This window comes from Ictalurus furcatus, chromosome 17 (assembly GCF_023375685.1).
Source record: "Ictalurus furcatus strain D&B chromosome 17, Billie_1.0, whole genome shotgun sequence".
NCBI lineage: Eukaryota > Metazoa > Chordata > Actinopteri > Siluriformes > Ictaluridae > Ictalurus > Ictalurus furcatus.
The window spans coordinates 13,762,023-13,787,555 of NC_071271.1; the positions used below are offsets into that span (position 1 = coordinate 13,762,023).

Genomic DNA, 25,533 nt, shown 5'->3' on the forward strand with positions numbered 1-25,533 from the left:
GCAGATACACTTGAGCAGATATTTCGGCATACTCTGCCCCATGCGCATCTCACTGTCCAAATAGTGCGTAAAATTTCCGTAATTACTTCTGTTTTCTGAACGCCGATGTACACAATTTTGGTACTAACTCCGCACTAAATGCTCGTAACTCAACTCTGAATACAGAGCTGACTGAGGAAATCTATTTATTTTACCTACTGCCCTGTGTTCCTCTGTGAGCTGAAGCAAGGTGTGTTGGTTTAAAAGCCGGCCATGAGTGTGCTTGTTTGTTTAAGCTGCAGATTATGCAGCTGATAAAGCCTGGCTCACAGCAGAGAGATGACAGGAGAAGAGAGAAGCAGAAAGCCTGCTACGATCCCAGTTCACAGCCCACTGTCCACTAAATACCATTCAGCCAATCACCAGCACATAAGCCTTCACACACCCTCTCCCAGTCTACTGGAACCAGAGAGACCAAGTCTGCACTCACAATGAGGGATTTAGAGTCCTGCTGCTGGGCCAAAACGTGAAAAACCTAGATTTCATTAATCCCTAGAGCTAGTGGAAAAAAGCGAACCTGATAGATTCCACCCTAGAAGGTTGTAGGGCGCCCTGGGCTTTGCTCTCATCACTTATTTCTGTGTGTGAAAACAGCACAGTGCTTCCAGTGCATCACCTGGCCCTTTTTGCTTCTTGGTCACACATGGGCTCCACATAAAGCTAACATGGAGGAAATGTGTGAGCGGCTTGAACAAGGTGCTACTGGCTGTAATGACTGTCTGTGAACAAAAGCAACACAGAACAGAGTGGAGTCTGACAATGATAAAAGTTTTCTTTATATAGATCAGGCTGAGAAGGTGAGGTCAACCACAGTGTGCTTTACTTTCTTGCAGCTTTTACATAACAGATATTTCATAATAAGCTCTCGAGTGAAGTAATGAATATTTGTCTAGTACATCTTATAGTACATTTAGTAATAATTAATAGTTAATAATTAGTTTGCTGATAAAAACTGTCAGTTAATCGCCACAATCTTGACTCTAGAACGTTTAATGTCGCATACATACAATGAATTCAGATAACTGAATGATAAGGTGTTTGTATGACACTCATTACAGATTCAGTTCAAGTTCAAGTTGTTTTATTGTCATTTCAACCACATACAGCTGGTACAGTACACAGTGAAACGAAACAACGTTCCTCCAGGAACACGGTGCTATATAACACAACACACTAACCACATGAGACGACACGCCACTAAATAAGATCTACACATTCTACATAAAGTGCATGTGCAGACGTGTGCTAACACAGGACAGTACAATAACTACTAAAACAAGACAATAGGTCAGTGGACAGTGTTGATGTATGGCTTCTGCTTTGCATAGCAAAGCCTTAACTTGCATCTGTGGATGCAGCGGCGAATGGTGTTGACTGACAAAGGTTTACCAAAGTATTCCCAAGCCCATGTCAGGAAATCCATTACAGACTCATGACGGTTAAGTGACTAGCACTGACCAGAACACAGTTTTAGAGTGGAAGTGTCCGATATAACAGGTAGTGCAAAAAATAGGTGCCAAAGAGTATCAATATAACTTAAAAATAATATAATTGTAAACATAACATGCTATGACTTAGTCTTCAGCAGATTAGCTTATACCAAATATGGACATAGCAGTTATTGCAGTAGCAGCCAGGTAAAGTGTATAATAGTGACAAGAAATTAAATAGGATTTTTTTTTTTATAAGTACAGTAGCAGCAAAAATGCAATAGAGTCAATGCAGGAATGTGCAAATATTGCAACGGCAGTGGGATGGTGTTCAGTTCAGAGAGAGAGAGAGAGAGAGAGAGAGTGTGTGTGTGTGTGTGTGTGTGTGTGTGTGTGTGTGTGTGTATGTGTCAGTCCAGTCTCTGAGTACTGAGGAGTCTGATGGCTTGGGGGAAGAAGCTGTTACATAGTCTGGCCATGAGGGCCCGAATGCTTTGGTACCTTTTTCTAGACGGTAGGAGGGTGAACAGTGTGTGTGAGGGGTGTGTGGGGTCGTCCACAATGCTGGTGGCTTTGCGGATGCAGCATGTGGTGTAAATGTCTACAGTATGATGGAGGGAAGAGAGACCCCGATGATCTTCTCAGCTGTCCTCACTATCGTATGCAGGGTCTTGCGATCCAATATGGTGCAATTTCTGAACCAGGCAGTGATGCAGATGCTCTCACTGGTTCTCTGTAAAACATGGTGAGGATGAGGGGTGGGAGATGCGCTTTTCTCAGCCTTCGCAGAAAGTAGAGACGCTGCTGGGCTTTCTTGGCTATGGAGCTGGTGTTGAGGGACCAGGTGAGGTTCTCCGTCAGGTGAACACCAAGGAATTTGGTGCTCTTGACCATCTCCAGGGAGGATCCGTCGATGGTCGCTCTGTGCTCTCCTGAAGTCAACAACTGTCTCTTTCGTTCTGTCCACATTCAGAGACATGTTGTTGGCTCTGCACCAGTCCGTTAACTGCTGCACCTCCTCTCTGTATGCTGTATGCTCTGTATGCTGACTCATCGTTCTTGCTGATGAGACCCACCACAGTCAACTTGATGATGTTTTTGCACATGGACAACAGACCTTAATAAACTTTATGACTTCTATATCACTGTACAGATGTACAACTTCTAGGTCTTAATAGCCTAAATTTGTAACAGATTTTGAATGGGGTTTGAATGCAGGCTTATCACAATATTTGCTAGTATCGTTAATGAATTTTTACCATATTTAAATATGCAATTACTGAACAGTGATGAAGGCACTTCATCACAAAGTTCATTTATCATACAGTCGTTTGATTTCCATATTAAGTGAGCTCTGTTCTGAGGAAGCTGTTGACATAACTGGGTTAAACAAATCCAATATTTCTTTTTTTTGATTGCAAAAAAGCCCTAGTGAGGAAAGAAACGGCTATAAAAAAAAAAGAGTACAGAGAATATAAATACCTTCCACTATTAAATCTATATAACTTCTAAAGCACTAAAATAATATCTGTAAAGTTTAGGTATGTCTAATGCACATATTCTGGTCGTAATCATTCTAAAGAATCAAATGATCTGATTTAATAGAATCATGCAGGTTTTTGTAAGAGTTGGATGTCAAGTCAGTCCCTCACAGTCTTTATCACAGTAGCATGGATAAAGCAGTTATGCTGTATTCAAGATGCACCACATTTTAGTCCAGGCAGAAAAAGTGAATCAACCTATCTACTTATAAAGAGTTGGATGATGGAACCATCCAAAGCACTTGATACCATGTCAATATTTGAACCAGTCGCACCAGTAGTATTAGTGCAAACACATGGACCCAAAATGGACTCTTGTGTATTCAGTCCTAGCTTCAGAATCATCATGAGCTGAAAACAGTGTAATAACCAACTAGATGAGCAAACTGTTCCAGCATGGCAATGCTCCTGTGCACAAAGCAAGGTTCATTAAAACATGGTGTGCAAAGGTTGGTGTGGAAGAACTCAAGTGGCCAGCCCCTGACCTCAACCGCACTAAACAACTTTGGGATCAATTTGAAAGCTAACTGCACACCAGACCCACTTGACATCAGTGCCCAACCTCACTAATGCTCTTGAGGCTGAATGCCCTCAAATCCCCACAGCTACACTCCAAAATCTAGTGGAAAGCCTCCAGGAAGGAGGTTATTATAACAGCAATGAGGGGCACATGGTTTTAGAATGGGCACATATGGGTGTGCTGGTCAGTGGTCCACATACTTTTGGCCATATAGTGTATCTACACTTTGAATTTAAAATCATTTCTACAAAGGCCATAAAGATAATGCAATGCTTGCGGAAGAAAAAAAAAAGCCGTGAACCATAAAGATAACACATTGCACAGATATTTTCTAAGGTGCTTAGTCATACATTACAACTCATTTTATTCTCAAGCTTCTGGAAATAGCCATAAATGAACTGCGAAACTATTGAGAGGCCACATCAATAAACACAGCTACAGTATATTGTACTCTTAGTTAGTTTATCACTCCTCAATAATCTTTCCCTCCTGCCCCCTAGCTGCCAACAATCCATACCGCTTTATAACCACAGGCGGGCCAAATTAATGGCAAGATCATTTATAAAGCCGTGGTCTTTCACTGTTAATTACATTGTATAATTTCTGCTCCAATATTCATCAACTGCCTCTTTTGATAGACATAGCAGTATTAAAACCCCAGTATGTAATTCTATGATCTGCACAGCAGTGTATATAATGAGCAATAAATCAACTTTCATTTACTGTCTATTGCGAGCTATTAATCTTTGCTGTGTTACTCAGAGTGTAACACTGAGGCCAGCTGTCTCTCTGCACCACGCACTTACAACCTTCATATCTTTCATGGATATGAATGCACATCGTCAACACGACTCAAAGCAAATCAATGGTGCCAATCAAAAGATCAAGTCTAGGTGGCATCTTTTTCCCTATGTGGTGCTTTTTTCTCCCCTTTCCCAATAAACTTTCTCTTCACACCTTCACCTCTAAGTAGGACTGTGATCTCTCGCCGTGTTCTCAGATGACTTGTAAGAGCATGTTCGACTGAACTCGAGCGTCTGATAGTCAGAACATCGTCTTCACACCTGAGTGTTTGGAGTTGGAATTTAGTGCGACGGGAAAGAGCAGCATAGGGTAATTGAGGTATGGTTGTGAAAAAAAACATGGCTATGGGAGCTGGGAAATCAGAACAAAGCCAGACTGAAAGCTGAGCGGGAAGAAAGCAAGAAACAGCAGGGGGGAAAAGAAATTAACAATCCTGCACAGCATTTTATATGAGAATATGCATATTTTAAATGCATATATACAACCGCAATTCCGAAAAAGTTGGGACAGTTTGGAAACTGCAAAAAAACAAACAAAAAGAGTCATTTGAAAATTCACTTCACCCTGTACTATACTGAAAACACATTAACACATTATTTGATGTTTTACTTTGTGAATTTTAGTTCTTTTTGAAAATACACACTAATTTCAAATATGAGAACTGCAACAATCGCCAAAAAAGTTGGGACAATCAGTGTTTACCACTGTGTAACATCAACTTTTCTTTTAATAACACTTATTAAGCATTTGAACGCTGAGTGAAGACACCAGTCGGTTAAGTTTGGCAAACGGAATTTTACCCCATTCATCCATTATGCATTTCTTCAGCTGCACAACTGTACAGGGCCTTCATTGCCTTATTTTACGCTTCATAATGCACCACACATTCTCAGTCGTAGACAGGTCAGGACTGCAGAAAGGCCATGCTAGCACCCGGACTCTCTGTTTACGCAACCATGCGTTTGTAATCCGAGCAGAATGTTGTTTGGTGTTGTCCTGCTCTGGATGGCAGCGTATGCTGCTCCAAAATGTGTACATATCTTTCTGCTTTAATGATGCCCTCACAGATGTGTAATATACCCATGCCACGGGCACTGACACACCCCCATACCATGACAGATGCTGGCTTTTGGACCTGACGCTGATAACAGCTTGGATGGTCCTTTTCCTCTTTGGCCCGGAGAACATGACGGCTGTTTTGTCCAAAAACTATTTGAAATGTTGACTCATCTGATCACAAAACACGATTCCACTATGCTACTGTCCAGCTCAGATGAGACCGAGACCAGAGAAGTCGGCGGCGCTTCTGGACAGTGTCGATGTATGGCTTCTGCTTTGCACAGTAAAGTCTTAACTTGCATCTATGGATGCAGCGGCGAATGGTGTTGACTGACAAAGGTTTACCAAAGTATTCCAGAGCCCATGTCAGGATATCCATTACAGACTCATGACGGTTTTTAAGACAGTGACGTCTGAGGGATCAGAGATTGCACATTCAGAAGTGCTTTTCAGCCTTGCCCTTTACGCACAGAGATTTGATCGGATTCCTTGAATCTTTTGATTATATTGTGCTCTGTAGAAGGTGAAATGCCCAAAATAATACCAATTTGTCTTTGGGATATGTTGTTCTCAAAGTGTTGGATTATTCGCTGATGATTGCCTCACCTGTTTCACATCACCTTCTTATTTCACATCGCTATTAGTCCTAAATTGCCCCTGTTGCATGCAATTTCAAAATAACGTTTATCTTTTTAAAAAACTATGCAGTTGATTAGGTAAAACTTCAAATATCTTGTCTTTATGCATTTTTTGTTTAAATACAAGTCAAAATACATTTACAAATCACTCCTCTTTGTTTTTATTAGCATTTTCTATACTGTCCCAACATTTTTGGAATTGGGGTTGTAGTCAAGAAGGTTATTTTTTGTGTTTTGATAAATATTCTGCTACAATTTACTGATTTTACTAAAAATGCTTCAGCGGTTGCACATTGTTGCTATACAGGAAAATTTATTTTTGTTAATCATTTGATATTTTGAAATGTATAAAGTATATACACACCATAGTGCTGTTGAATTCTCAGATCTGACGAGTATGTTTTTCTGTAACAGCCTGTAGTTCCAGCAAATTCAATATCACACTTTTATATTTATGTTTTCATTCTAATCCATTAGCTAATTCACAGGCACCTATATGGTGGCCACTCCGCATAATTTACTACAATAATTTAAAAATGTGCTCTTACTTAATCATTTTGCATCGAGACACAGCACACCACCCCATCGCTATTATTTTCCTATAACAGCACCTTACGTATCATATAGCATACCCCTCTAAACATTCTCTCAACTAACCGCTTTCTGTCAGTCACAACTGCGTTAAAATCACAACTGCTTTTATCCACCCAATGTTTGAATTTCAATAAAAAACAGAATACCATGACTTATTTATTTATTTGCTTTCTTCAAAAGAGTAAAGGACTCTAAACTAGAATACATGCTGCAACATTTCAAAAGACTAACTGCATACTAAAGCTTCCCTGTGGCACAGGCTTACACATTTCTGTTTCAAAAGTCATATATTTCAGCTAACGCAAGCTGAAAACAGTGGGCTATGGCAAGACCGGCTGGGTGCATGTTAGAAGAGTGCACAGAAAGCCTTGACTCCCCAAGGTCAGCTCAAGAAACATCAAAACCTCCACTGAGGCAGCTGTGGAAACAAGCACTGCACTACAGTCACCAATCAACAAACAAGCGCTCCCCGAGTGGCCTGCAGATCTCGGCTGCTCGCTGCGGGAGCACGGGACTCAGGAGTGGGCACAAACATCAGAATCATCAAAACCTTCTCTGATGATCACTCAAAGTTCAGTGCACAATCTGCAGTATGAATCAGGAAAGGTGAAGTCCTATTTAAATGTTTAATTTACATTTCTTAGTGCTTTCTGAATGTAATACTTTCACAATTACACCCAACTTTACTTCTATATGATGAACTTTTTAAAACAGCGCCGTGTACTAGGTTTTTATTCCACGTAACTTAAGTGGCTTTCTGATTCAGCCTTTTATCAAGCTATACTAGTCCAATAACATACACTGATAATGGAGAAGAGTGTTGTTCTGAGGAGAAAGGAGAAGCAATGCATGCCTCCACCTAACCCACAACTATTAGTCCCAAATCAATCTTCCCTGAAGGCCACAATCGTGTCTGTGGAAGGGATAAATTGCTGCTATCAAATAGACATTTACATCTGAGCAATGTGGTCAGTGGGAACATTATATCTGTATTCCCATCCACTATCCCGCACTCCGTCAGACATTTATCCTCATAACTTTCCCATTATACACTGTGCGCTGACCATCAACTACCGTCTGAACAGCGCAACTTCCCGGCTAAAGTGTTCTATCGCTGCAATGTTAGCCTTCCAAATGGTCACTTTAACATCATGATGCGATTCCCTTAATGATGGTGTTATTTAAGGTGCCATCTAAGCCTTTGCCAAAGGGTCAATATATATTCAATCTGAGCTTTAATATCATTTGTAAATGCTGAAACACTCACAGTGTAGACCAGATGATTATTGAAAACTAATAGTCTTAAAATAGATCCTCGGTTGTACAAGTATTAGCTGCACTCTAAGATGTACTCCAAGTTTATTCCCGACCCTAGGGGTAGTCACTGTACCTGCATGTACAGTAACTTAGCAACCGGGGTCATGTGACCACTCAGTACAACCTACAGGGATTATTATACTGTATACCTCAGTGTATACGGTGCTGGCAGGGAAGTCCTCAATCCATATCCTTTCCAATCCCTGGCACTCCTCCACTGCATTTGTAATTTATTTTGTGCTTTCAGCAAGCGACGCATTCAGCAGATGGGGGGCATGTCTCTCCCATTACAGTAAAAAGCCCTCTGCGTTAGGGTTGCTCCTGAGGAACTGATTGCAGGGCTTTGGTCACATCAAGGTAAACAGACATCATAAGCTTTAGAGGCTTTGAAAAGAGACAGGAAAAGAAGGCTGCACAACACACAACCAATATAAAAGCAGACCCCCATCTTAAATCTACAAAATGCTGAAAATCCCCTTGATTTAATAGACTTTGAGTACTGAGTCCCGCTGACCGGGTTCCTTTACAGTCAGAGGCAAGGTCAAACAGAGCCGTGACTCGTACTGAAGTGAGGAACACACAAGGTCACACGCATTGCTTTGAGCCCTCACTGTACCCTCCACATTCTACAGCTTCATTAGAACCCTGCTATGCACACTCACACTTCCTCATGATTGATAATTAAAATTTGATGTAGAGACGGACAGCCCAGTGTGTTAGGTGAATCCCTTTCATTCATAATTGATTGGCAATCATTCTGCCGATTATCAGCACCACGAGTCAGTGTTGCTGTTGAACTGAAGGCGGGACTCGTAGTTGAATCCAGCGCACACGTTAATCAGTGTAACAGATCTAGGGCTTGCGATTGAAGAGCTACCATTTAACACCCGCATATCATGAAGAAACCTGTAAAATACCAAGAAATGACCTTATAAAGCTTTTCTACCAAACATTATTGTGTGGCATGGTATGGTAACTAATATCTAATGTCACATTTTGTTCTGATTTCTTTGTACTATATTATTGCTGTACCCATACAGTGCCCATACAGATTTTGGTCTCATTCTTACCTAGGTACCAAAAGTACCAAACTGGGACATATGTGGAGGTAGAAATGGTAAAGATCTTCTTTTTTTTTTTTTTAAACAATTAGCTAGAATAAGTTTTCTGCCAGATAGTACACCATAGCAATCTTGAGTAATAAGGTCAAATACTGTAAAAAAAAAAAAAAAACCCAGTTAGGTCATTTGCTTCAAGTCATAAAGAAAAATTCAGAGTAAATAAATCAGACATTCAGCTTATCTATCGTTGCTATTGTTGTCAATGTGTTCTGTTTACTGTCATGTACGAAATGACATCACCATATCATAAACCCCAGAAAACTTTTCCTAATTTAAAGGGAGCTATTATGCAATGAGAAACAGGCACATGTACAGGAAGGTGACAAATTAAAAGAATAAACAACATAAAGTACATGTTGGGCCACCAAGAGCCACCAAAACATCTTCAGTGCACCTTGATATAGATTCTACAAGTCTCTGGAACTGTACTGGAGAATTTAAAACACTTCCAAGAGATATTCTCTCAGTAGATGTGATGAAGGTGGAAAAGAGCACCGTCTTATACGTTGCTCCAAAATCCCCCCACTGATGTTCAATTGGGTTGAGCTCGGGTGACTGTGAAGGCCATAGCATGTGATTTATATTATTTTCATCCCCATCAAACCATCCAGTAAGCCTATTTCCATTCATCTGTCACCCGTGTATACTCAGTTACTGTACAGAGAGGTGTTACTATTCAAATTAGTAACAATAGTGTGCCGTACCACTGGTGAAAAAAACATTATTAATGTATTAAAGTATCACAGTCTCTTTCTCCCTTTACTTCCAGATAAAAAATATTCTGAGGAGAAAGACAGAGACAGAGTAAGTTGACTTGAGTTGAGAGAGGTTCATCTATATCGCAGAACCCCAATCCTGGGAGCAAACAGAGCCAAAATTAAAATTGCAAACCAGTGAGGGGTCTAGCACTGAGCATCTTCATGTTGAAGTTCAGTAGAGAAGGCCTTAATGTAGAGCACAGAGATTTCTTTTAAAAACTAAGAGGAACACAGCAGTCTATAAAGGTTCCTTGGCCATTCAAGAGTGGCTCAACAAAGTCCCAAATATTTCAACTAATTTATATCACTAAATATTGGCTTTACAACAGCCTGACAATGATCAACTAGCCTAGTCAGAGTATTCCGTGTATGGATCAATAATGTAGAAAGCAGCAATAAGCTGATATGGTAGCTTTGCATTTTTCAAAAAGTGAATATGAAGTTTCATTACAGAGACAAACTTTTGTTTAAGCCTATAAGTTCTCTTCTGTCATATCAAGTATTATAAACAGTATTTTCACTGTTGCTTATTAACAGGCAATATGCAAATGAACACTAACCTAAGTGGAACAAGCCAATTATTTCAGTGTTTCACTTATCAATTTGAAGAGGGAAAATACCTGCTTGCTTTAATCAATCAATCCTACTTTCAGACACATGTTTTACTAGATGGCTAGATAGCTAATAAATTAAACAGTGCGCATAAAAAAAACATAGTATGCACAATTATGTGCATACTGTATCCATAGCAACAGATGACTCCGCTGTGTATCTGTCCATAATCAACTAGCTACCTAGAGTGGAAAAACAAAGTTCTCATAGTTATGTGACACGTTAATTGACAGTATGAAAGCAAGAACCCACTTTGCTGTATTAAAATTCAGCTATTCATTTTCAGTAACTGCTATATCCTAGTCAAGCTCAGGGTGAATCCAGAGCATGTCTCAGAAATACCGGACGCAGGAATATGCAGCGAATGGGATGCCAGACTATTACAAGATACCATGCATGCACATTAGCACTTAGTGGCAATTTAGGATCACCAAATCATCTACTGGTATGTTTTGGGAGTTGGGAGGAAACCAGAGAACCCAGAGGAATCACATGCAGACACGGGAGAACATGCAAAACTCAGTACAGAGGCAGTAACTTGAGCTCAGTGGAGCCTAGAGCTGTGAGGCAGACCTGTGCGCCACTATGCTGTCCTCTGCACTTTAATGTTGACAGAAAATATCATTCTCAAAGTTAGCTAGTTTGTATAATTTAACACAAACAGAACTCATAAACTTACAAACCTCATGTCAGATTTGAATGCATTTAGAGTGGTCTGTAACACTAGTTACGGTACACATGCATCACAAGCCACTTCTTTTTATATCAGCACACATTCCCTGTCCCTGTTAACAACCAATGCTTGTGACAGAAAACAAAACATTCTAGGTGTATACTGCTATACTGCTTATGTTTTATAGAGTGTTTTTTTTTTTTTACAACCTTGGCTGTTTGTCCAAAGCTCGATTATGAAGGCTTTATGCTTAATTAATAGAATTATTATTATAGTTAGACAGCACACTGACTGCCGTGTATAATCTGCCCTAGCTAGCTAAATGAGTTGCAGAAACATCTGCTTCCAACCTATAAACAATGGGCAAAGATGATATACTGTCAGTCAAGGCCTTGCACAATGCGCTACTGTTTTGCAAATAATAACGTTTTCATTCATTCCTATTGGTTTAGACTGGCAGGAATTTGCTGCTAATCAAGTGTTAGCCATATGGCTGATATACAATAGCAGAATTGTTTTAACATGACGAAATGAGAGAGAATAATAGTGCTGAAACACCTGTGCCCCTGCGTACTTCAGTGCGGTTAATCGAAGCTGAATCCTTTAAAAAAATATAGGAGTTTGTTTTGCTGCACAGAGAGAGAGAAGGTAAAGCAGGTCAGTTTACAGCTCTTTCATAAGCACTGTCCTTCCTGTTGGTTCAGCTGGATCAGCACTGTGAACACTCCTGGCCACCTCCCATCGCTCACACTTAGCCTTACACACACTCCTATTGGGCCTGCAAAGCTTTAATCTCTTCACAACTACCCACATTCACACCAGAGCATGTGCACGTCACTGAACGCATTCACACATTCGCACAAGTCTCCATACAGATGAGAGAGAGGAGAATACTGGGAGTTGTTTTGTTTGCAAAAATCCAGTTTGTGTGATGTTATTTCCAGCATTAAGGTGGCAGGCTAGGAAATGAAGGTAAGTGGTTTCACAGGGACTGTGGAGTGAAGCGAATGAAACAGATACTGAGATAGAGATTGCACTGGTGCATGAGGTGCTGCCAGAGGAAGATCTGCGAGCTCACTGTTACATAACTGTGCAGCCACTGTTGACAAACTAAACCCAGAGCAAAGTGATGAATGAGGGTTTAGCAAGTATACTAATGTTAGTTTCATTCAGCAGAGAAAAATCTAGAGGTTTCTTTTAGGATCATATAGCCTGGCTAATAGGACAAGAGTCCACATGCACGGCCGGACAGGATTCCTGACCAAGTATCATATTAAACAGAAGTGAGTTAGAGAAGCCTAAGCAACTACAAACATTACATATAAAACAAATCACGGGTAAATGAAGAAGCTTTAAGCTATGAGGATCGAAAGTACTTCCCTCTGATAGTGGATGGCTTAAAAAGAAAGCCTGCCACTCTTTCATACGCACACAAACACACAAACACTCACACACACACACACACACAAACACACACACACACACACACACACACACACGTCTGTCTCTCCCTGTCAGTAATCTCTCTCTTTCTCTGCACAAGAAAAACGACCTCTAAATATAGCATCAGATTTATCATGCAGAAGCAGAGGCTCCAGCAAAACCAGAGGAGGAGGGGGAGGGGGGGAATGAGTGAAGGAGGCGTTTCCAATGAGGTGCTGTCTGTCCATCACGGGTCACTCACTCACTCAGCCAATGAAATCTCGTGACCGAATTTCAAACACAGGTGCATGCACCGCAGGCAGACGAAACAGCCATACCATCTCTGTCTGTCACCCAGGATAAAGCACGTGGGTGAAGAGAAAGTAAAAAGAACTCTCGGGGTAGAGAAGTGTGTATGCGGTGTTTGGGGAAAAGGCTTGCTGCTGCAGTGGAGTGAAGGACAACCACTAAACAAGGACACACTCTCTCTCTCTCTCTCTCACACACACACACACACACACACACACACACTGGCACTTAGTTCAACTTCTGCCATACAGACAGTTACTTCACTACACAGAACACGCCTTACACACTGAAACACACACACACTCACACATGCACACACACACAAACGGCCACAGAGAGAGAAGCAGGGAACAGGATGTCACATCTGACAAGTCAACACTGTCACTACTCGAGAAAATGTTGTGTGCAATATGTTCATGAGCACTACATCCATATACTGTCATAGCAATGCAGTACAAAAAAAGGAATAAATGGAATGCGAATAGCATGATGTAAAATATCATTTATGTACAAATGAAACAAATGCTATTTAAAAATTGAGCTGAAGAATAAATGACTAAAATGATAATCCTGATTATTTTGTTTGATGGTGAATTTCCAATTATATTTCACAATATTCAACCAATTGAGGAACATAATCGTTTAATTGCGCTTTATCAATGTATCAATTTAAATAAACAAAAAACGCTGTTTACTTTTCACATATTGCTCCATGCTCATTAATTTAATCTCTTTTAAATGCTCAATTTGACCACAAATAAATAAACACATTTGTCAATAAGCTGCCAAATTATTAAACCGATGGTGTTTCATGCCATCCAAATATCATATTTTTACTGTTTTGTTCTAAAGTTATATAGATTAATATACAGTATTTTCTTCAAAGTAAACACTTCAGTTTATTAGATTTTATACTTCAGACAAAGATGTTTGATGTTTATCACTCACCTTATCAGCAGAACTAATTCACAATTACTAAACAAACCAATGTGCTTGGCATCATGGTTCAAAAAACTGTAATAAAGTATAATAAAATCTTACATCGTTAAAAATACAGGATACAAGACTGAAAACAACAACTAATCAGCAAAGATGAGATCGTTTTTAATTCAGATCCCAGTCAAATATAACAACCAGATGCAATAAAACACTATATTAAAAAGCACAAACACTAGAATGTACCAAGCAGACGTGAACAGTGTGTGTGAGCCAATTTGCTTTTTCTGAGCAAAGCTTACCAGTATCATAGTCAACTGTGTCTAAATGGAAAAGCTAAAAAACATGAACATGTCTAAAATATGGTTATTTTTGTAGCTTTATGTTCAAAACAATATAAATGCATTTCACTATAGAACAAGCGCTGCCAGTGAAAGAGAGAAAGGTAGATTGAGTTGTACTATCACAGGGAGGAGAGAGAGCGAGAGAGAGAGAGGGAGGTGTAGAAAAAGAGAGAGAGGTATAGAAATGTATGGAGAGAGCTGGATTATCACAGGGAGGAGAGAGAGAGAGAGGGAGAGAGAGAGAGAGAGAGAGAGAGAGGGAGGTGTAGAAAAAGAGAAAGAGGTATAGAGATGTGTGGAGAGAGCTGGACTATCACAGGGAGGAGAGAGACAAAAAGACAGAGAGAGAGAGACAGAGAGAGAGAGTGGGTGGAGAACCCCTGCACTACTTGACTGTGTGTGAGACATGGCAGCTAACAGCAGCTTTAAAGAGTGTCTCAGTGCTGCAGCGCCTGCAGGGGTGGATATGGAGGCCTGTCTGCTCCTACAGGGAACTGCAGCACGCTTGGCAGCCTTCAGCTCTGGGAGAAACCCTAAATGAAAGCTCCCAGATGCTCCAAACTGAGTTTGTCACTGTGTAATAACTTGTCTGAGCTACTGACGTGTTTCGAGGACTCGCGTCCCAGCCGAAAGTCTGAGCCATGCACAAATAATGTTTTCACAATCAGATCGATGCAGGGCAAAAAGTTGGCCAAACAGGTCATTTATTAAGCAAAAATGTTTGTGTGCATAATAAGGAGTCTGAAATGCATATTGATTTCATGTACAATAAAACTGTTAGGATAGTTATAACAGTCTGTTTTATATGCAATGTGCAGTCCTAATCAATTCTTGATTAGTTCATTGCTGAGGGAAAGAAAAAAAATAAACAAAAGGGAGTAAAGTTTGTTTTTAAGCAAAATAAGGAACATGTCAAGAAACAAAACATCAAGTGTTAGTGCTTTCCTTTCGCTTGATCGCTGAGCTAATGTCACAGTGTGTGTCAGGTCTCCTCACAGTAGTTTGGAAGTGGTACAGCACCAACCTGCAACACTGAATTTTACACAAAGAAACCTTTTTAGCTCGTTTACTTCAGAGGAAAATGGAGACCTCAAAGCAACAATGTCTAGTTGATGTGCGGCCAACAACTGCAACGAATCCTGTAACACCAAACAGCATTGATTTTTCTTCCTGACCTTCCAACAAGATTGAAGTGAGGTTTACGCAGGAACGGCATGTCTCAGTGCACATTCTTATCAGAATACCTCAGTGCAGTTAAGACTCGATATATAGCGCCTTTACATGTTGGATTAATCTTCACCGCTCTCGTTCTCACAGCCAGGGCTGTTTTGGCTCTGCCCTAGACATGTTGCCAGACTATCAGCAGGCCTCCATTAGATCCCTGTGCTTCTGCTGTTCAAAACAAATCAAAGGGGGGGGACAAAGAACTACATCCTCAGAAATACTGTGTTTGAAAAGAAACAGGAGAGGGTGGTGCAAAAGATCACTGAGTGTTGGAACCTAAATGGAGTTTTGTCAATGGCCATGTTGCGAGCACCTCGTTTTCTGCATGCCTGTTCCCCTCATTAGTGTCACTCAACGGTAGTTAGCGCTGGGTTAGCAACAACGGCCATGAATTTTCCTCTATAGCTTCTCCTGCCAGTGCGAACACATCATCCCTGCTCCCTGACAAAACAAGCAGGAAGACAAAAGATGCCTCAAAAACAAAGAAAAAAGAGAGATCAGCTGTTGGAATCCAGCATTAAGCCGTCTAACCTGCTCCAGAACTGAGATGGTCATTTCTGCGTTGACATTTCTTTGCTTAACTAATCCAAAAAGACGTAGGGTTTGATTTCTTTTGTCTTCAATTCTATGGCATGTGTAACTTGGCTAGCTAAGACACAAGCACCAAAGAAGCAGATCTGTCTTGTTATCATGGATGAACACATTCGTCGCACCCTGCTGCAAATCTCTCATCCCTGAGCAACTCAGGTTCTACACGATATTTAAACCAAGCTTCACAGACATCAAAGATGTGCAACGGATTAAGCAAAGGCCCTTTTATCAAATCTGCTTTTCTCAAACAGCAGAGAAACACATGCTGAAAATTTCCAGCTAGCAAAGAGGAGAAAATAGCTACATTCCCAAGCTGTCAGCATGAGGGGCAAAATGAAAGCAGCATGCAGTGGTGACAGCGGAGAGGGACTGAGTCATGCCTGCGCGTAGATCTTAATTGGCATTGGATGGCAGCAAAGGGCCGTTTGGGGGGGGGGGGTTCCAAGCTGCCTAATTTCCTCAAGAGCCAGGGCCCTCACTACTTCACACAGTGGCATCTCATGGACTTCATTAAAAACTCAACCCGCAGTGTTCCCACTCATCAGCGAGCCACTCCCTGAGCAGCGTCTGTTGCTTTGTATCAGAGAAGGTGCAAAATATTTTTTTACTTAAAACAAGCACAAGGTAGGGAGTGAGGTGGGGGATTAAAAAACAGCATGGCGGACACATGCATGGGATAGGAAAAAAATTAATCGGAGAGGGGAAAAAATGACACCACAGCAGGAATAAACTCAATTCCCACCTCCCTTGGCAAATCCCAAGCCAGGCTGATGCCTCAGAGCTGAGGATGTAGCTCAGGGAGCAGAACAAGTGCAGGCATTGTTTTGACAGCTCTCATGGTGGTAAATGCCAGGATGTCTCTCCACTCAGGCTTGTTGTCTGTTGTGCCGCTGCAGAAACTGAAGGATCCTATCATGCTCTGTGCTGGGTCTTTTTACTTCCTGTTTTTTTCCACAGCATTCTCCCTTCATGCACTTCAAGTATAGATTGCGTTTTTGAACAGAACGTCACTCATTAGGCTGATTATTGCCAGTGGCATGGAATTCGCTGGTGAGAGTCTGGTGAAATAAAGTCGGTGAAACAGAGGGTGGCTGCTTGGAGCTTTCAATCGCAAACTCATTACACAGTGTCTAACAGTGTTTGGAACTGGTGTCACCAAAATGACACAATAATCTTTTAAAGGCTGCAAAAGCAATGGCCGGGAGCCAGAAGCGCTAAGAACAAGCACAAAGGAGGGGTGAAAAGGGTACGATCTCCTGCGGTCCGGAGAAAACAGAGGCCCAAATTCCAGTGAGGACAAAACTTCAGTTTTCTCCGCTAGCACACTAGCTTTCTATCAGCCTATAACTTTACAGCACTGGACTACATGCATGCACTATAATATGATTAAGAGATTACAGACTTTTCAGTACATGGGATATAAAAAATGTTTAAGAAGCACAAAATATAGTTTTCACCCTGTCCACACCATAACAATCAGACACAAAGGGAATGAGACAATAGAAATGCTTTCACCAACAGATAGAAGGAAGAGGCAGGCTTAAAAAGAACTAAAGCGATAAAAATTTGATCAACCTGGATAGATTCCACCTACGGGCTTGTTATAACAGCATGATAGCTTAATTAAAAAGAATACATAGCTTTGGGGTAATGACAGTTTTCTCTGAGGGAATATCAGATCTGCGGAATCCTTCGCCTGCCCAATATCACTCCGAATATCAATTAAAATCTTGTCAGGACATGCAAAGACGTGTTATGCAAATGTGGTGTGAAAGACAAAAACACAAAAATAGCTGTAACAAAAGCAGCAAAAGCCATCTCCGGCAACGTCTGCAGTACACGCAGTCAAAAATGATGACGGCGAAAACAAAAGCCCTATTCAGCCAGTACTCATTTGTAAAAAATACTTGCATGTCTGCTGTGATTATAAAAAAAATGTACATAAAAATAAAAAACTTTGCACCTTCAGATGGATGAATAGGAATTACGAAAAAACAAGCGAGTTTCTCTTGAGTTTCAAACCCCCACAAACCCCCACAAACCATCAGATTAGCACATACTGTATAAAGAACAAAGTTTTCAAGGCTACTTGTGTAACCACTACTGTCATTTAAATAAAGCTAAAGGCACAGTCAGTGTTCATGCTTTCATTTGGGAAATAAAAAGCAGGCCAGAACTTGACAGACAATAGATGTTGCTATTTAAAGCTTTTTCTCCTTCACTGCACTTGTTTATTTGCACACGCTTACACACTTCATGCCGTTGGGCTGGAGGAGAATGCGGTGATGTACTTGCACCATACTTACTATTTGCCAGTTGCCCAGGCTCACGAATCTCCTCTAAGAATTAGAGGAGTTAGAGTTAGAGTTAATATATTTGCCTGGAATTCATCATTTAACGGTTTTCCCGGCACAAGGAACAGAAGAGATACGCGAGTGCAGGAGAAGTGCTGCTGGAGCCTGGCGCTTTAATACCCCCATTCATCCTAAACCCACTCTGAGCCAAGAAGCAGCATTCGGCCTGGGGCCCTGCGGTCTGCGTTTGGACCAGCCTCGCTGGCACGAGAGCGAGAGAAACAGTACGTCATTTCCCCTCCACTGATTCCCCACTTTGGACAGAATGGAAAAAGTTCTTTATTTCAATTAGCCAGCCAAGTGTGCTATGGACACCTGCCACCTAGCAAGCTCTCTCTCTCTCTCTCTCCCCTAACCTCCTCCTGCTCACTCTGGGAAGAGGCTGCCTTCCATACACTGATCAACAACCAGTCTGTCTCACGAAAACTCAAACCAACACATTATAAGAAAAAACCCCAAACTGATCTCAGAGCAGGGATAGGAACTGCTCTCAAAAAGGCTCAAGGCACAACCAGGAAGAAACAGTTCAGGTGTAAAGGCCATGGCACGAATGCTCAGCAAACGGTAAAGTAGGGCACAGAGCACATGGCTAACATGTCTGCAGCGCAGGAAAATCTCTGCCAATATAGCCAGCAAAGGCAGCCAAATAATACACATTTTCAACGCTAATGGCAGCGTTCATCTTTTTAGGTCATAAAAATAACATCTCTGCTAATGAGCTCCATTGTAAGTAAGGACTACAGCATTTCAGACATTTATGTAAACTTTTAAGTTCATGAAGTAAGATGATTATTTCATTTACTACCCTGGAAATAGCCTTAACTGTCGAGCTTAATAGGCAATCTGAGGTCAAATTGCTAGTCATTACCTTCAGTTGTATCCATGTTGAAATTTAACAGAACCACAGAAGCCATTTAAATTATACATAAACTGTGTGTTCATGTATACACATAGTGAGCACACCAATTTCAACATCTTTTGCCATTAAGCAGATGATAAGCAGATGACTAAGATCTTTTTGCTGGTGGTGTTGTTAGATTAAAAGAAATGTCCTCTTACCTTGGGTTGAGCACGTCTCGGGAAGGCAACTTTAGGGTCAATCTAATAGAACAAGGAAAGGAAAGATTGTCAGAAACATATCAATTGGGAAAAAGACAAACAAAATACATAATAGAATGTATAATAGTACAATAATGCACAAGACTTGTTGCAGCAGACCTGTTTGTATTTGTAGCCACAAGTAAATAGTAATATACATATCCAAATAAACATCATTTATCAGACATCACATATCAAACAAAAGCATTTTTTTTTGCAATTAAGAGCTTTTTGGACGCAGCAGTCTGGGATTTGTGGGATGAGGCTGACATGACAGAGTATGTATTGGTGAGTGCTGAAGAATCAGAAGAGGCATTGGATCAATACCTCCACAACCTTGTTCTCTCTAGAGGGATTATCGTCGTTATTAGTGACTCCTTCCTGCACAGTTACTGTCTGAATAAAAGGCCTATGGAACAGCAGAGGTTTGAGATATTTCTCCTCTTAAGAATCAATCGTGGAAGGTTACAAAACATCACTCGTAGCACGCACTGTGATACACATATGATACAAAGCTTATGAGTTCTCATATCCAAATCCACAAGTATGAGAACATAAAGTCACACAACCAATGATTATATTTCCATCAACTAGACTTATATAAAAATGCAAGGAAAATGAAATTTGTTCTTCAGCTGTATTAGATATCAGTGGTCATGTGACATGACAGTATAATAAAAAATTCTCTTTTCAGAGATCAGATAAGGAGTGATTGTGGGAAAAACTTATTTTCAAATTTTAATTATGTGGAGAACATCATTGAACATGAAGAACATTCAAAATGTTACATGAATAGACATCAGTTAAGGTTCATGGTGTTTTGTAAGAATTTATTGAAGACACACAAGCAAAGATGAAATCCATCTTAAATTCATGGAAATGAGGAAGCCAAACTATTTTTTGATGGAAAGTAAGTGCACAGAAATGCCCTGTTAACTAAAATGATGTCAGATGATCATGCATGCAAGGACGGTCACGCTGTAGTCGAAGTCTTCCATCGAACAGAGAAGAAAAAAAAACAACTCGAGGGGAAAAAAACATTAGTGGAATATTGCACTTCAATATACAACATGTCTTAGTACTTTATTACTTCATAAAAAAAAAAGGTGAGAAATTGAAGACATGACTGTGCGCAAAGGAAAGATGAAGTAAACATGTCTAGTTTTGCTTTTCTGGGGTAGGAATTGTCCTCCGCTGAATGAATTTGGTCTGAATAGAATGTAACATGTAGTGCCTTTTAAAGACTCTTTCCAGGGGAAAAGCTTGGCTGTTTTTATTATACTTTAATTCATCCAGAAAAGTGTTTAATCTAAAACAGATTGCTTTTAGAGAGGACCGCAGCCGGCAACCAATTGTCAACACACAATGCAATTTTCACTCCAGGTTTTACATCTGCAGCTTATGTAACCATTTTTAATCAAATGTGAAATACTAAAGTGTGTCACACATTTTGCTGTGCTGCTCGGCTCATATCTATTCTCATACATTCAGCACTCGGAAATTGCCAGTGCTAGTGAGGCGGGTGGTGAAATAAAATATGGACACAAAGGAAATACAACACAAACAGTCAAAAGGGAATATATAATTTATATTAAATACATATATAATAAAACAAACATGCTCACAAAATGGAAAAGATCATGCTTAAAAATGAAGTTAATTAGGCAATAGTGTGTAGCAGATTTGTATTAAATAGGAGAATATCTGAATAAAACAGAACAGAATAGCAAAGTCAGTGGTAACCAAAAATAAAATTGAAAAGAGAGAGAAAGAAACAGCAAAATTAAACAATATGGTTTTAAGTAGGATTTTCTCTGCGCTGCCATTTTGAGTGTTTTGCGCTTTAGTTTTTCCATCTTTATTTTCTCGTCTCTTGCGTTAGTCAGGTCTTTCAGCTCCAGGCTTCACCTTTATGAATGAGGTCACACACCTCAGGACTGAACCACTGAGCCATGGCTCGGCTCAGGGTATGACATCACGATCCGAGCTGCAGTAATCCCTGCTTTAGCCACCGTCACTGCCGTCCTCGTGATCTCAATCTCTCTCAATCCCGGACACATGGCTGCTAATGCTCACTGTAGTGCTTTTCATGTTCTTCACCACACATTTAAAAACATTGCAAACATCACAAAAACCTTGACCCTTTTATTTTTGAGCCAGAATCCTAGAGTCTGTACTGAGCGATTATGTAATGCAACTGACCCAGATTTGTCGTTGGAAATATCGGACAGGCACAGGATTTAGAGATACAACAGCCCAGTTTTTAAAATAGATGGGTTTTTTAATGCTTATTTGAGCCATGTGTCCTTAAATAGGCCACCATTGTGAGTTTACTGACTTAACTGATGTGTGGCTGTGTTATGTCTGGCTTGTCCGTTGCATAGTCCTAGTTTCATACATCGTCAATATTCTTCCCTTCTGTCGTTCTTTTCACATGCCATGCTCCCGATATTCATTAATAATTGCTAACATTTTAATAAAACACACTTCTGATTGCATTAAAACAAGGTCAACAATATTATTCACAGTAATCTTCCTTGGTCTCGGTGTAAGAAATAAATGCAACAGGTTAATCTGCAAAAGACTAATTTAACATCGTAACCTCAATGGAGCAACTTGAGCTCAGAGCTGTGTCTTTTTTAAATGCTCATGTAATCAGCACTCCAGCAGAAAACAAAGTGCAATCTATTGTCCACTTTAGGAAGAAAACAGCAGTTCAATATTCAAAATAAATGAATGTGAAAATGGCAGTTAGTTCAATTCAGACATTAAAGTTTTAATTAAATGTAAAAGTTTATTAAAGACCATTTAAAATTATACCAACCAAGGATAAATAAATAAATAAACAAACAAACAAACAAATGAATAAATGAATGATATCAGTGGGTGGCCTAATCCTCATAACAGTTTAATTTACACAAAGACTATAACTACTCTATGTCCCATTATTAATCTTCATACTGTATAATATACATATTAATTATAATTACACAACCACTATTTTTGATCAACCATGTTTGTTTTGCCATCCTTCCTTCAAAATCCGTCTGATCAGGGTGTTTATTTCAAACCCATGGTTCAAAACCATTCTGATAAACTGTCAAGTCTAAAAAAGACGCTGAAACGCGACAGTAAGCACTGAAAACTAAGGTTAGAATAACACCTAGTCCTGGGGAAATAACAGCAACATAATCCCTTGTTGATTTCAGCAGAAGTACTTTTTCACTTGAAATTTCCTTCAGCCCATTCATGTTGAGATTCTGGGGTTTTTTTCCTGGTAAGGAAATGATGTTGGGCTGTTTGTCCACAGCCTCGCTATTCAAAATCAAAGCTTACTCATTCATGACTCCCACTGCTTTTTCAATGACAAATCTCCAAATAATAAAGTTGATGAAATACAACGTGAAATGCTTACTGGCCCTGGATCAGCAAAATGTCAGTGTATACTCGGTGCGCTTTTCAAAAACAGACCTATCCAGCGGGCCTAAGAAATTCACTTTTCTGGGGAAAGTGTGTAAACCTTGCTCGCAGTGTGACTAACAGGGGCATGGTGCTGGTTTTAAAGAATAAGCTGCTTTTTTTCTAGTAAACATCCTGAGAAAATTGGCAGACATTTGTATTTACTATGTTTTAATGAGAAGTATAAATAAATAAATAAATAAATAAATAAATAAATAAATAAAAATAATAATAAAAGACCTAAGCTTAATTTCAGATATTTAAAATATCTTATAAATTATACTATCATAACTAAGTATAAAAACACAAATCTTTGAGAGGAAATGATCATTCTTTATTTTTAAGGTGTGAAATAAATAGAAAACTGAGTATCTTTGACAAAATTATAATAAATAAGTAAATAAATGTGTTATTAATGACATGAAAAAATGAATATAGACATAAATTCACATTAGAATTGAAAATAAAACTGTTATATTTTGTTAAAACATAATTAAATGAACAAGACAATCTCTAAAGCACATGGTCACCTTCAAACAAACATGCTCCAGACTTAATACAGAGAAGCCATGAATGCATCTTTACAGCTGCACAACTCTTAACATGCAGTGATAGATGTGCAAGCGTGTCTCGGTGACGTACGGCTTAAGACCGGCTCACGTGTGTCTAAAGTGTAGGCACTCAAGTCATGCATCGCTGTCTATGTGCAGCTTAGTTTGACTTGGCACCGCTTCAAAACAGCAATACTGATCAAACACACAAAAGTCAAACATGAACATCGGACATGTCTAGCAGTATGCGCTATATTCCATGCAAAAGCGCAGAGAGTCTGTGCTCCTACTGACCGTTCAAGATACGAGCCAAATGTAATGCTGTGAAAGAGTTCATTATCGAGCCACCCTTCTGCTCGAGTGTGTGTGTGTGTGTGTACATATGTGTGGTATAATCAGAAATATCATGGAGGAATCAAACAGGACAGGAAATGATTTCACACAAAGATAACACAAGGAAAAGGAAACATACCGTCTTTGAGTCTAATTCGTGGTGAGGTTGACCTAAAACTTTATCTACACTGGCCGCATCTGCAAACGTAACAAACCCAAATCCCCTGCGAAAATAAACACACAAACACACAGAGAGAACACAGATGAACAACTAGGCCTAGTGAGATAAATGTCAGTCATGTGTGTTTCAGGTGTATTTACAAGATTGTTGGCAACTTACACAGCACATGTGAGCAGCTGATGAGACTGGCAGTGACATTGCGTTTAGAGTAGAAGAAACAAGCTGTGTGTGTGTGTTTACGTAGAACAGCAAGTTAAATAAGAACTAGCACTCTATGTGTGTGTGTTTACAGAAAACAGTAGACTAAATAAGAACTAGCGCTCACTGTGAGTGAATGTGAGAGTGTGTGTGTGAGTGTGTGAGTGCGTGAGCGCGCGCGCGCTACTGAAACTCAATGTCACTGCATTCACTGATCCAGTAGGTTGGAAAAGTGTATCGCTGTGTGTCTGCGATTCCTGACACGGAATAATTTAACACGCACACACACACAGCTCTCACAAACAGCTCACACACACACGGAACTGGATTTACCTGGAGCGCTTGGTCGTGGGATCCCTCATCACCATACATTCTCGGATTTCTCCAAATTTACTAAAATAGTCTCTAAGGCTGTCTGGAAGGAGGAAAAGAGAAAGAGGAAAAGACACATAAGAAACCGACAGCGGCTCGAACAAGTGCAGTTAGTGTGAGTGTGTGTGAGTGTGTGTGTGAATGTGTGTATGTGTGGTGTGAATGTGTGTGAGTGAATGTGTGTATGTGTGGTGTGAGTGTGTGAGTGTTTAAACGCCCCCTAATGCATGTAGGGGTCGAATAGAGGACTTCAAATGACTAGAAATGAAGCAGAAGAGATCCGCGAGAGACGCGTCCCGTACAGCGCACTGCATTTAATCCAGCAACACAACACACTACACCACACCACAACACATCACAGCAACACAACACAACACAAAGCCCAAACATCAACGGAATGCTCTTACCTGGTGAAGTTTGCCAGCTGAGGCCACCGATGAACATTTTACTGGAAGAGGAAAACACAGCAGAAGTGAGTCCAGATGTCACATCGGCCATTTTGACTTGGAGCTAACTAACTCAGCTAGCCCAGCAAAAGAAAAGCGCTAAACGCAGACAGTGGGATGTGTAAAGGAGCTGTGAGCCCTGACTGAGCAATGTGGTTAAAGGGACCAGGCCAGGCTCCGATACAAACCAAACAAAGGTGTAGCTGAGCGCAGCCGGAAGCTTTCGTGCCCTGCACAGCTCCGACCAGCGCGCTTTCAAACAAGCGGCTCTATTCTTGAACGCGCTCGCGCCCAATGACATGAGAGTGAAGTCAAGTGCTGTTACAATAAAACTGCGCCTTCTTACCCTGGGTCGTGTTGCGAATCGGTCGGACTCCCGGACGTGGCTTGGCTCCCGTCTCCCTCCATCGCTAACCCAACTAAAAAACAGGCAGCAAAACTAAAAGGCGCGCAGTCAGAGCGAACGGAGCCAGGAGCGCCGCTAAAGCGAATCGCACTGAGCCGGGAATGCGCGCGTCACACGTGGGCTCAGCTCTGCCTGACTCCTCCCACTACCCGCCCCGCCCCCTCACCCCTCCCAAAGAGGGGCGGAGTCACAGCGCGCGTCAC

The 25,533-nt window shown here is 40.5% G+C and overlaps 1 protein-coding gene across 6 annotated transcripts in view; it reads right to left on the reverse strand.

The window, feature by feature from the left end:
• The window catches only part of msi2b (musashi RNA-binding protein 2b), a 261,158-nt gene extending 235,625 nt beyond the window's left edge, over positions 1 to 25,533 (reverse strand). For 4 of the 6 annotated variants that reach the window (XM_053646703.1, XM_053646706.1, XM_053646705.1 and 1 more), the window contains exons 1-5: positions 25,271 to 25,533; positions 24,886 to 24,926; positions 24,440 to 24,521; positions 23,867 to 23,951; positions 19,346 to 19,387 (exon numbers count right to left, since the gene is read on the reverse strand). In XM_053646703.1, the coding sequence (XP_053502678.1) occupies positions 19,346 to 19,387; positions 23,867 to 23,951; positions 24,440 to 24,521; positions 24,886 to 24,926; positions 25,271 to 25,332 (312 nt within the window). In that variant the 5' untranslated portion in view covers positions 25,333 to 25,533. The remainder of the gene's footprint in view (positions 1 to 19,345; positions 19,388 to 23,866; positions 23,952 to 24,439; positions 24,522 to 24,885; positions 24,927 to 25,270) is intronic. The other 2 variants (XM_053646707.1, XM_053646708.1) reach the window with 2 other exon arrangements.